The sequence below is a fragment of the Panthera pardus genome, unplaced genomic scaffold (genome assembly GCF_024362965.1).
Source record: "Panthera pardus isolate Hobbes unplaced genomic scaffold, ASM2436296v1 HiC_scaffold_12, whole genome shotgun sequence".
Classification (NCBI taxonomy): Eukaryota; Metazoa; Chordata; class Mammalia; order Carnivora; family Felidae; genus Panthera; species Panthera pardus.
In genome coordinates, this window is record NW_026526677.1 from 25,440,281 (window position 1) to 25,453,679 (window position 13,399).

General features: G+C 48.5%; 1 protein-coding gene across 7 annotated transcripts in view; it reads right to left on the reverse strand.

The window, feature by feature from the left end:
• The window catches only part of PRR5L (proline rich 5 like), a 73,894-nt gene that overhangs the window by 45,571 nt on the left and 14,924 nt on the right, over positions 1-13,399 (reverse strand). For 4 of the 7 annotated variants that reach the window (XM_019470132.2, XM_019470126.2, XM_019470129.2 and 1 more), the window contains exons 2-3: positions 7,347-7,635; positions 5,934-6,014 (exon numbers count right to left, since the gene is read on the reverse strand). In XM_019470132.2, coding sequence (XP_019325677.2) covers positions 5,934-6,014; positions 7,347-7,510 — 245 coding nt within the window. In that variant the 5' untranslated portion in view covers positions 7,511-7,635. Of the gene's footprint in view, positions 1-5,933; positions 6,015-7,346; positions 7,636-12,511; positions 12,640-13,399 lie in introns of all 7 variants that reach the window. The other 3 variants (XM_053899828.1, XM_053899830.1, XM_053899829.1) reach the window with 2 other exon arrangements.

Below are 13,399 nucleotides of genomic sequence, written 5' to 3' on the forward strand. Positions count from 1 at the left end.
AATCACGTGCCTATCCTCTGCCCTCCCCCGGCACTCTGGATTCTGCTAACACCCCACTGAAGACACAGTAGGGTCACCACCTATGCAGGGCCCCCCACTCACTCTGCAGGAAGCTCCCCAAGAGCTAGAACCACCTACTTCAATAGCTTCCTCCAAACCTGGCCCAGTATCCGGTACAGCATCCACCAATATCCACTAACTACATGAATAAAAGCACCAGTGGCCTCTCCCTCCACACACGCGCCCCCACCAATCAAAAACTGAAAGCACTTTCAAGAATCTACTTGTACAGGTTCTCGTAAGAACCAGCAAATGTAAATCATAGGTTTGTCATACTTCTCTAACTCTTCGTAGTCACACACAATCCGTAGAACAGTTGGCTGAAAAGGAAGGAGGGTGCTCCTGTGTCAGAGAGGTTTGGACAGTCTGGTTCCTGAGAAAACCCAGGGAACCCAGGCCTCAGACCCAGACGCTTCCCCACTGCCAAAATGCAGCCACATCAGGATTGAAGCTGGGAGGGTATTAAAAACCACACGGGGGCACCTGGGTGGCTCAGTCGGTCTTGATTTTGGCTCAGGGCATGATCTCACGGTGCGTGAGCTCGAGCCCCGAGTCAGGCTCTATACGGACAGTGTGGAGCCTGCTTGGGATTCTTTCTCTCCCTCTCTCTCTGCCCCTCCCCACTCACGCTTGCTCTCTCTCAAAATAAATAAGTAAACTTTAAAAGCAAACAAACAGAAAACCACATCAATGCCCCACGGAAAACCGAAACCAACAGGATACTCAGGGCCAGCCCCAGTCAGGGCAGATGGAATTTGAGGGCAGGCAGAATTGTGGACGGTGATGACCAGCGATCTCACTAGAATAGGTCTATTCTAAACAGTCATTTTCTTGCCTCTAGGGATATAAGAATATGCAAGGCCTGCTTTAAGGCAACTCTGATTTACAGTCTTCATACTGAATGACCATATGCCTGGACGTATTTGGGAAAAATTGCTGCTTTATTGAGGTGTGGACATTCCTGATCAATTTGCTCTTAAAAGGTCTCCACATCTTACTCTTGATCTAATAATGTGTTTTAGAACTTGCCCATCCTTACCAAAGTTCTTCCCCGTAACTACCCCAAACTCTACCTGCCAAAATTTAAACTGGAATTCATTCTTGATAACTGAAGGACCAATTGTTTGTACTGACTGCATTATAAAACCTAGTTACATAAGGCCTCTACCTTCCTGGTCATCCTTTGCATCGGCTAATGTGTAAATGAATTCACATTTCCTGGGCACATACTAAGTCCGCCATTAGAAAGAAGGCCAGGGCTGGCCAGGGTGGCCTGAGGAAGCTGATTTCGGCTTTGACTCTGGACTTGGACAGTCCATCAAAGTTGATTACCATTTGGCTTGAGTAGAATGGAGAATGGAGTCATTTCCTCTCACTCTTGTCTCTGAGGAAAGGAGAAACAGCTGGCTCCTGGTTGGAACTCCGGCTCACCCAAATTTCAAGTCCAGCACATTCTTGGAGGGGCCTGTCCCGGACCGCTCTCATTCAAAGTGAGCTCCCCGCATCCAAATTGCTAGAGAAATCTCTACACAATTCCATTCATGCAATGAGTCATCATACTGCCCCTCTGCTCTCACCCATCATTCATCACTTCATTATTACTAAAATCTCACAATAGTAGGAATAATAATGGTTAACATTAAAAAACATTTTTTTTTCAATGTTTATTTTTGAGAGACAGAGAGAGACAGAGCGTGAACAGGGGAGGGGCAGAAAGGGAGGGAGATACAAAATCCGAAGCAGCCTCCAGGTTCTGAGCTGTCAGCACAGACCCAGATATGGGGCTTGAACTCACAGACCATGAGGATCATGAATGACCTGAGCCGAAATCGATGCTTTACCGACTGAACCACCCAGGCACCCCAATAATGGTTAACGTTTCTTATGCACTGGATCCTGGACTAATGGTGTGTGTGGCATTATCTCAGTCTCCCCAAACCACCATCAGGTTGACGCTATTATTATCCTCATGTTATAAAAGGAAAAACAGAGACCAAGAAAAATGAAGTAACTTGCCCAACGTCACACAGCTAGTCTAAGTCTTGATCCCCAGTCTCTCTGAATCGGGACGCTACTCTCTTAACATGTTCACAAATTCTATTGGACCCACACAGATCTTCTGGGACAAAGACCTCTCACAACTGATTGCAAAGTGGGCTTGAGAATCACTAGTCTCCCCTCCTTCCATATTCTCTTCTCTATGTGCCTACTGTCCGGTTCCCCCACCCTCACATGCACCCTCTCCACCGGTCATGCCTCAACCCTGTTGAGTGTATGGACCTATTCTGCGAACAGGTCTTCGAAAAGAGCAAAGAAAAGGAAAATCAAATCCCAAATGTCTACCTGAATGTAACCAGCGAGTGGCATGCCCATTTTGGCATTTTAATTGCTGAACTAAGGGACAGTGGCATGTATTTCTGTGCAGGCACTTGCAGACGTGGGCACACGTGCCAGGCCAGCTCACTTTACTCAACTTGGGACCAGGTCACACATCTGCCCAGGGTGTATTTCACATTCTCAGTCATGTAACTCTGAGTGTGATGTGAAAACCCATCTCTATTTTAATCACTATCCTAGAGAAGGCCAGAGAATAGAAGGTCCACAATCGTGGCAACTCAAACTCTGGTTTTTGACAGTTTTGACTTATTCTGGACTCAGGTCATATCTGGACAATCAGTGTCAAACCCCAACTACATGTACTTCTCACCAGCCTGAAAACTGCCCCAAACATAGGGAACTAGACCCAACACTGGAAGGGAGTTTGGGGGAGGGTGTTACGCCTCTCAGAGGGGTGTTAAGAATCACAGCGCATGATGAAAGATGGGGTCCCAGGGGCCTCGTGGAAGGAATGCAGAAGGAAACACCAAGACCACCAGGTTAACCTTTCTTCCAGCCTAAAACCTCTCAGACTCTACAATACGGTACAAAGAACCTAAAGCCCTACCCTCCCAGTGATGATATTTGGAGATGGGGCCTCTGGGAGGTCATCAGGTTCCGATGCGGTCATGAGCATGGGGTCCTCAAGATGGGATTAGCGGCCTTATAAGAAGAAACACAGAGAGGCTGCTAAATACGAAGGAGAGGCCTATAAGGACGCGGTGAGCCGGCGGCCGGGAACTGGACTCTCACCAGGGACCGAACCTGCTGGCATCTTGACCTGAGACTTCCCAGCTTCCAGAACAGTGAGAAATAAATGTCTGTTATTAAACCCCCAGTCTGCGGTATTTGTTATGGCAGCCTGAGCAAACTAATACAGGTGCCTGAATCAGCCAGGAGTTCAGATCCTGACTGCACCCTTTACACAGCTGGGTGACCTTGGACGAGTCATTTGATTTTTCTTATCCACAATTTTATGGATAAACTATGAGAACCATGGTCGCCTCACAGGGCTGTGAGTTCAGTTGAATGGGCCGATGTATGTGAAAGGTGCCCAGAGCTTTTCCTGGAACGTCCATCCCTCACACGGCCTTTGTGCTACAACAGCCCCCATCAGCAATGACCTGATGCACGCCGTGGTTCATCTTGCCAATAGGTAGCCTATTGGTCACATTCAGCCCACAGATGTGTTTTGTTTGTCCTGAACTAATGTTTGGGGGAACTTTGGGTTATTTAATCAAATTTAAAAGCCAGGAAGTTTCATGCAAAAAAAAAATCTCAAATTCTGTTTGAGAGATAGGTTGACATGTCACCGGCCCTGCGTTCTGCCAGGGCAATCCCCTCTCATCAGAAGGTGACCTCTCACCTCCATGCACCCAGGCGACCTCACCCATTCAGAACACCCACTTGGCACCTGAAGGCTTCTGAGTTAGCAGCCCCTGGGCTGAAAGGGCTGGTGGAATCTGGTGTGGCCAGTACTTTTCCTAGTGCCCACGAACAAAGATTTTAAGTACAATTTCAGGATCAGTCTTCCAAAGTGAGGAACAATTAGCACATTCCTGAGTCACTGTTTTATTTATTTTTACTTCCACTGTGAGCTCAAGAACCCTCACAGAGAGGCCAGGATCTTAGTTCTTGGAGTAAAATAGATTTCTTACAACCCAGAGGTTGGCTGACCTAGCTTTGCCCCTGTCACTCAAGTTTGTGGGGCCTCAGTTTCCTCCTCTGTAAAAGGAGGCCTTGGGCTAGACAAGCTCTATTGTCTCTTCCCATATTTGTGTAATTATTAGGTGGAATTCAAGCTCCTGGGTAGAAATTCAACACAGCCTGGTTTATTTCGGAGCCCTAAAGGTTTTAATGAGCTCTTAAAACACCTCACTGACCCTTAAAATAAGACTTAACTAAATGTAAACAGGACTCAGATAATGGCCTTGTTTATTGTTCTGCTCCCTCCAGGGTTGGGGCTTTAGCCTTGATGTTCTGCACTTAACACACCAGAACGGCTGATGTACAACCTCCTGTCCCCAGGAGGTCCTAGTGCTCTGGGCCCTGCCTGCCTCTCTGCCCTCATTTCACCAAGACACAAACCCAACCACCCACCCCCCAGCCTCTGGTATTCTACACACGTGGGCCTTCTTTTGGCTTCTTGCTCACTGCCACCACAGGACCTTTGCACCTGCAGTTCCCACCAGCCGGAACCCTCTTCACCTAGTTAATTCCCACTGATCCTCCAGAAGACAGCATCGGCAGGACATTGCCACTCCTTGGCAAGAGCAAGTCACGCTAACATGCTTTCATCACATCAGCTGCATCACAGGAGCTGTCAAAGCGGCTCTTTAACATCTTACTTGTATGATTAGTTGGCTAACGATCATCTCCCTGACTGGATATAAATGCCAGAAGAGCGGGGTCCACATCTATCTCTGCTCCAAGTTGTCTCTCCAGTGCCTGGCCAATAAGGAGGCACTCAAATATTTGTTGAACGAGTGAATACATTTACGAAAAGCTGACACTATTCTACTGGGAAGATCCTGGAAGGCAATAAACCCCTCAAGGACCACGTCCTGTTGAGGGCTGTATCTCCAAGACGTAACGGTAATGACAGAGACAACATGGACAGTAATAAGAGCTATCAGTTCTCAGTGTGCTCCAACCCTGTTCTAACAGGTCATTTATAGAATAACTTGATTTAAACCTTCATAAGAATCCTATGGGGGCACCTGGGTGGCTCAGTCGGTTAAGCATCCGACTTCAGCTCAGGTCATGATCCCACAGTCTGTGAGTTCAAGCCCTGCGTCGGGCTCTGTGCTGACAGCTCGGAGCCTGGAGCCTGCTTCGGATTCTGTGTCTCCCTCTCTTTCTGCCCCTCCCCTGCTTATGCTCTGTCTCTCTCTGTCTCAAAAATAAATAAAAACACTAAAAAAAAAAAAAAAAAAAGAATCCTATGGAAGGAGGCACGTTTCTCATCCCTGTTTCATGTAAGAGGAAACCGAGGCACAAAGAAGTTGGTAAGTCACTTGGCCAGAAGTGTTAAGTCACAGACCTGTATCTGTGAAAAGCTAAGTGAGGGGTATAAACCACTTTATACCAAGTGGGTAAGTCACTTGGCCAGGTCTTAACAGAAGTGTTAAGAGTGACAAAATCCCAAGCAGTCTGGTTCCAACCACGAGGCCATCTTGCCTACGATGGCACCAAATGGTTAAGGAGGGCACAATACATCTTTACACAGTATGTGATATCTGCCTGTGTATCAACCCTCTGCCCCCCTTACAGTTGTTATATACATGAATAAATGGATGAACCATCTATGGATCAGAAGTCTAGACAGGTAAGGGTCTCAGAACTTAATAGCCACATGAGCCACATCAAAGTCAACAGAAGCAACAAGAACCAAGCAAACAAAAACCTTAAGATAGGGCTCCCCGTGGGGGATAGTCCCCCTGCCCCAGCTCAGTCCCACCAGGGGAGAATAGTCCGTGACCTGGCCATCCACGTACCTGATGTTTTCGTTCAGTGCATAGAGTTCGTTGCTTTGCAAGCCACCCCCTTTGAAGACGTTGATCACGGCAGTCTGCACACTACAGGGTAAACAGAAATGACCCCTGGTTAGAGGATCTGCCTGCCTGGGGCAAACTCAACAAGCAGCTCTGAGCTAAAGGCAAGTGTAAGGGCCAGGAAGCACATGGCACAAAAATGGCCCACTTTCCATCCCTGGAAACCATCATTTCCTTCCCAGGGTCCTTGGAGAGAAACAAAGACCGAGGCCAAAAGGATCCAAAAGCAGCTCCTCTCCCTCCACTCTCTCAAAGGCCTGCAGGTCTTCCTCGCTTGCCTCGCTGGTGGCCCTGATGGCAAACAGCACTGATCAAGGGCAGGTGGTGGGATCTGCTCTCAGGATCTGTGCCTGGAGGAATCCAAAATGGCGCTTGCTACAAGCAGGAGCCAACTGGGTTCCTTCACCTAGAAGGTCCCTGTCCTCACAAGGCAGCCTCCATGCCTGGGGCTAATATAAAATGCTAATTCCTTGCCTTTAAACAGTTTTTCTTTGGAAGAGTTTCACCGAGGCCAGCCTCTCTTGCCCCTTCCATTCCCCCTCCTGTGAGGTATAGGGGGTTAGTCCCTCGAGGAGCCACAGTTAAGTCTTAACCCTAGGTGCCCTGAGACTCCAGCCAGGTATTTCAGCAAGGAGCAGATTGCAATCTTGTCTTTATCAAGGATCCAAAGCCTTTTTTAAAGAACATGGATCCATCCATAGCAGAACGTTTCACAGCCCCCTCTTCTTCCCCATCAGAAGAGGTGCGCATTCACTGAGAAAATCCAAAATGAACCAAAGGACAAAGAATTCAGGAATGCTTTAAAATAGTGATGCATTTAATTCATCCAAAGAGTAACTGCTAGATTTGAAAAGTAGTAGCCCACAGGAACACAAGACGCAGTGTTGATTCAGTCGCTACTCGATGCTTGGTGTACAAAAAGTCAGCCAGACACCCATAAAAGCGCAGTGTCTCCTTTCCCATCCACCTGTGGCTCACAGGTACGGCTAGTCCTTGGTTTATACCCCTCACTTAGCTTTTCACAGATACAGGTCTTATCTTCCCAAATAGGTTATAGGTGACTTACATGGCCCCAGCCCTGGGTACTCGAACAGTCTTGGGCGTGACTAAGGAGCATGAACTGTCACTGTAAATTCCAACCCAACTGTCCCGGACTGGCTAACAGACTCTGGTAGCCCGGAGGCCCCCGGTGGCCCACCTCGTCTCCACCCAAACAAGGCAGGCCAGCGGATACGGTCTCCGCAAGAAAATGTGCCTGTATACATAATGCCGACCTTCTGAAGCAGGGCTCTCAGGAGGAGCAGACGCTAAGCCAGTCCCCTGGCCCTCCACCCCAGGACTACCAGCCCCCGTTACCTGTTCCAGGCCGAGCTGGAGCTCAGCTGCAGGGCCTGCCGTGTGGCTTGGAAGCGGGGCAGATCGCTGAGCACCGGGGAGCTCATGAAGCGTGGCCGGGGCCTGCGGAAGGAGCCCATCTCGTGGAACGCGGTGGGCACACTGGGCGCGAAGCCACGGGTCATAAGTCCGGGGGAGGGGACGGCTTCTCCTCTGTACCACAAGGTTCCAGCGGCCCACGGGCAGGGGCTTCTTCCGGGGCTGCCTTCCGGCCCTCAGGCTTTCTTAAAACCACAAACTTAGCCCACACCTGAAAAGAGAGGAAAGCTTTTATTGAAAACTCCCGCGTCGGGCAGAACATTTCTTAGACGAGGTTGGCTGGGATTTTCTGGCCGCGCTATGTTAAAAACAACTCCAGTGTCCTGAAATAACATCTATACCCTACACGCTCCCACTCATGCATTTATACGGGGCTCCGTCTGGTTACCCCAAAGTGGGAAGGCAGCAACAATGGGAACAGGTTGAGTCAATCCTACAGAAAAGTGATTTCTAAGTTGTGCTTGAATGTGGTTCTAAATGCCTACAAATGCCAAAGCATGGGCACTGGCTGGGTTTCTGTAGACCCTGCAACATTGCGCATTAAAGAGATGGCTTTTTCAAAAATGCCTGGGGGCGCCTGGATGGCTCAGTCGGTTGAGCTTCCGACTTTGGCTCAGGTCATGATCTTGTGGTTTGTGAGTCTGAGCCCCGCGTCAGGCTCTGTGCTGACAGCTTGCCCAGAGCCTGGAGCCTGCTCCGGATTCTGTCTCCCTTACTCTCTGCCCCTGCCCCACTCACACTCTGTCTCTGTCTCTCTCAAAAATAAATAAACATTGGGGCGCCTGGGTGGCTTGGTCGGTTAAGCGTCCGACTTCGGCTCAGGTCATGATCTCACGGTCCGTGAGTTCGAGCCCCGAGTCAGGCTCTGTGCTGACAGCTCAGAGCCTGGGGCCTGTTTCGGATTCTGTGTCTCCCTCTCTCTCTGCCCCTCCCCTGTTCATGCTCTGTCTCTCTCTGTCTCAAAAATAAATAAATGTTAAAAAAAAAAATTAAAAAAAAAAAACATTAAAAAAAAAAAGTGCCTCAAGGAGAACACAAAAACTCCTTCTCTTGGCACTAAAGACCTTCCATGATATGCCCTTAGCATGCCAGCCCATGTGTATTGCTCAGTATTTTCCAAAGTATCAATACCTCCTCACTCAGGCACATCCCACCATCCCTTACCTGCCATTCATTCATTCATTCATTCATTCATTCTGTAAGAGCATATTTACTGAGTGTTCATTATTTATTAACCACTGGGAGCTGTAAAGCATCCAAAGATTTCTAAGATGTGATCCCTGCCCTCAAGAGGCTCAAGGTCTATTGAGAAAACAGCTATCTGTGTATTCACACACACAATCAATATTTATTTTCTTTCCTGATTTTATTTTTTTAATAACTTTTAATTCTAGTTAATTAACTTATAGCATTGTATTGGATTCAGGTGTACAACACAGTGATTTAATATTTCCATACAACACCCGGTACTCATCATGAGAAGTGTATACTTTTTTTTTTCATTTGTTTATCTTGGAGGGGGGAGGGGCAGAGAGAGAATTCCAAGCAGGCTCTGTACTACCAGCGTGGAGCCCGATGTGGGGCTCGAACTCACATCATGACCTGAGTGGAAATCAAGAGTAGGACGATCCACTGACTGAGCCACCCAGGCTCCCCAGTAAGTGTACTCTTAATCCCCAACACCTACTTCACCCACCTCCCGTCTGGTAACCATCAGTTTGTTCTCTGTAGTGAAGGGTCTGTTTCTTGATTTGCTTCCCTCTTTTTTTTCCTTTGCTTGTTTGTTTTCTTAAATTCCATATAGGTGAAATCATACGGTATTTGTCTTTCTCTGACTTACTTCACTTAGCATGATACTCTCTAGCTCCATCCATGTCATTGCAAATGGCAAGATTTTGTCCGTTTTATGGCTGAATAATAGTCCATTGTATATATGTATACACCATATCTGCTTTATCCATTCATCAGTCGACGGACACTTGGGGTGTTTCCATAGTTTGGCTATTGTGAATAATGCTGCTATCAACATACGGGTGCATGTATCCCTTTGACTTAGTGTTTTTGTATTTCTTGTGTAATTACCTGGTAGTGCAACTGCTGGGTTGTAGGGCAGTTCGGTTTTTAAGCAATCAATATTTATTGACCACACCCTATGCAACAGCCACTCACTTACGTATCCGGGATATAATGGTGGCTCTGGACAACGTGGTGGCTGCCCTGTGGAGCTTACAAACCGGTAGGCATGGTTCCAGCCTATGCTTCCTCCCTCTCCCCACCTGGACTATATTTACTGCTTCCCTTCCCCGGAATTCCCTTCCTTTTCCTTCCCCTATGCTTACCTAAATCTACCCTACCTTGCAGAACTAGGTTCAAGGATACTGTCCCCTGAGCAGTTCCTAGGACTTAATGACTTTGTGGCTAATGGCAATGGCTTTGGAGTGAACCCGGGTTCGAGTCTTAACTGGGCCCCTCCCCAGCTGTGTGACCTGGGCACACTGAGTCCAAGAGTCCACAGCTGTTAGCAGTGCCAACTGCACAGGACCGATGAGAGACGACATGAGATGGTGTGATGTGTGTCCAGCAGAATGGCAGACCCAAGACCCTCGAGCGTGGTCCTGTTTCTGCTGGAGCCCAAAGCTTGCTTTCCTCACAGCCTCTATTCCTTTCATTTCAGTCTCTGACTCTCCAGTGAACCTAAAGTCTAAATCACTGAGTTAAAACGAGTTTGGGAGCTGGTCGGAGTAAAGGACAGAGGAAACGGCACCAAGGTTAGAGTCACTTTTTTCTCAAGGGGTTAGGGTTGAGCCCAGACGTATTCTCAAGGCCACCTCTCCCACCAGCTAATGCTGCTGTTTCCCACGAACCAGTGCTGGAAGAAAAAGATGGATCCCAGCCATACACGTCAGTCTCCAGGTGGAGAGGGGAGTACATTCTGCAGTCCCAGCTACAGCGTCTGAAGAAGGAGGAACCAAGGGGCCGCCCCCAGTTAAACATGCTGCTCCCGTCAGCAGAGGACTGAGGCTTGGGGATGGGCACCCAGGCGATCCATCAAGAAGGCATGGGAGGTGCCAGATGCTGTCTGCAGACAGCGGGCACGCTGGCAATGAACTGGCAAGACCAAGAGCCAAAAAAGGAATGGCGTGGACTACCTCTTGGAAAAAAATTTTTTAAACGAAAGCAGGCTCATGTACCATTTCCTTTTCGAGTGATCTGCCCTTCCACCTGCTTCTCAGGGTGAACCAACAGTAACAAATTTATCGGTAAGTACCACAGAAGTCAAAACAGGCCTGCTCCATTTCAGAGAGTCTCAATGGCTACGCAAGAGCCACTAGAATTTGGAAAGATCTATGCAAATCAGTGAATGAGGCAAAGAAGAAATAAAACCATGGGGCCCCTTCAGAATCCTTACCCCGGATGGCTTCGGGATTTAACTTGCCTGGTAAAGGTCATACTATTAAAAGAGGACCCATTTTGCCCTTCTTTAAATGGGCCTGCTAAGTGCAATACATCTGCGTAATTACAGGATATTAACTCCATTTACGAGGACCTTAGACTCGAGGTGAAGGAGCCGCCTCCCACTCAGAGGCACTCGTGCAGGGAAGTGGAAAGGTGAGCTGAATGGATCATCCAGGTGTTTACTTCCCGGCTTCCCGCTGCAACAGCCACTTCTCCAGGAGGCTGTGCGACACTGAGGACCACGGGGCCGGCTCCTGTCCCCCTCTGCCGCTCAGCCAGCAGCCCCCAGGCTCCCCACTGCAAGCCGGGCTGCGTATCCAGCAAGGCACACAGACGGGCAGCCCCATTGGCCTGCGTCCCCTTTTAAATAAGGATAATTTTCAGCAAAAGAACAACGAGCGCGGCTCCCATGACCTTGTCCCTGGGTGTAGAGTCACACACGACAAGCAGGTGCCTCTGACTCATTCCTCACCCATACCATCTGCCACCCTCAGACCCTGACTGGCTGAAGACCATTGGAAGCCGCCTTTGTTTCCACCATTCCTGCTTCCGGACAGAGCCACGAGGCCCCCCCAGAGCCCTGCCGAGAGGGGCTGCCAGCAATGCTGGTGGGATGACACGAGCAGCCTCAAGGTCAAAGCCGGTGCGCCCTGGATCCACCGGCTACCACGCTGGCCCCTCAGGCACAGGCATGTCCTGACCCAAATAGGACAAGTCAGAAAATGACAAGACGGGCGGGGCCCCCGTTTATAGACGACAAAAGTGAAGCCCAGAGGAGCCTGGCCAGTGTCTCTGAGGTCGGAGAGCCAGCACTGGCCAGAACTCAGGTTCCCTGACTCCCGATCTAGAAAGTTCCCCAGGCCCCACCTGGGCCATTCTGTAAACTCCTCGAAGAGAGGCCCCAGCGCTTACTCGTCTCTGTATCCCCAGGCCTAAGCTCACTGTTTAAGATACAGACCAAGGAAGGACGGGAACGAATAAGGAATCAACTGCCTGCCTGTCGTGGTGCCAGGTACGGTCACAGCCAGTGACTGCCTCAGGGATGTGTGAGGATAAAACGAGTACCTATTTGTAAAGCACTTAGATAGGACGGTGCACGGCAAATAGCAAGTGCTAGGTAAGTGCTTGTGAAATAAATTAAATACTTTGTTATTTCTAAATCTCCAAGCAATGACAGCAGTTGAAATACAAGAACACGTCCCCCCTGCTTCTGGCAACCTCAGCAACATCTGGAAAATACTCCGCTCGGGAGGATGCGAGGCCTCCAAGCTGCCGTTGTGGTCACAGAGTACTGACGCCTTGCCTCCTCAGGCCTTGGGTAACTCACTTATTCACTGACCCTTCACCTCCGTGTGGACATCCCTCAGTCTCAGAGTGTTTCCACACAGCCCCACACTTGTAAATCTTAACCTAACCCTACAAGGCAGGTTGAGTAGGGATTCCATAGGATCGGAACTCTAAGGATACGTGATATGGCCATAGCTGGGAGGCTACGTGGTCAGGGAACCAGATCCCACCCAAAGTCTCCCAACCTCAAGCCTGCCCTGCCAGGAAATTCTTCTTTTTTCCCTATATATTTTAAAATATTTTCATTAAGCAACATACGTAAAAAAGAGTTCATAGACACATACAAACACATGTATCTTAGGGGCACCTGGGTGGCTCAGTTAGTTGAGGATCTCAGGTGATCTCAGCTCAGGTCTTGATCTCAGGGTCATGAGTTCAAGCCCCGTGTGGGGCTGCCCGCTGGGCAAGAAGCCTAATTAAAAAAGAAAAAATCAATTGCATGTATCGTAAACAATAATACACTACCACCTGCTTAAGAAAGAATGTTTCCTTGGAAACCCCATGTGTTCCTATTTTTCTCATAATAGCACACCTACTTATTTATCACGACAAAGGTACACATGCACGTATACCTGTAACATACAAAGTGAGAAAGGCTCTGGCCACTGAATGTGGAGAAGCTCTCTGCCCAGAACTTTCTAAGATGACAGAAATGTTCTATATCTGTGCTGTCCAACGTGGTGGCTACTTGTGGCAGCCACGTGGCTATCGAGCACTTAAAATGTGGCTAGTGTGGCTGAGGAAGCAAACTTTAATTTTATTTTGTCTTAATGTGATTTTTAAGGCCATATAGATGTGTACACACGGTATTTCAATTAAAATGGGTAATTTGTTCTTTCCTTTTAACACATCATGGCTACCTTCCCACAGCACCATGGATTGATCTATTTCATTCTTTATAATGGTTTCTTTATTCCATTTAGGGGACACCATATTTGATTTAACCAGTCCCCTATGGATGGGTATTTTGGTAGCCTCCAGTTTTTTATTACTGCAAAGAATGAGCATATCTGCCAGTCTCAGGGATCCTGCCTCTTACACCCAATGCCACGGCAGCCAGAAATAGCACTGCAGAAAGGGACTTGAGAGGTCTCTTGCCTGTAGCTCCGAAGGATGGGTGGCTTGGGAATCAGGCAAGCCCTGGCACCAATGTTCATTCTGCTGCTCACTGA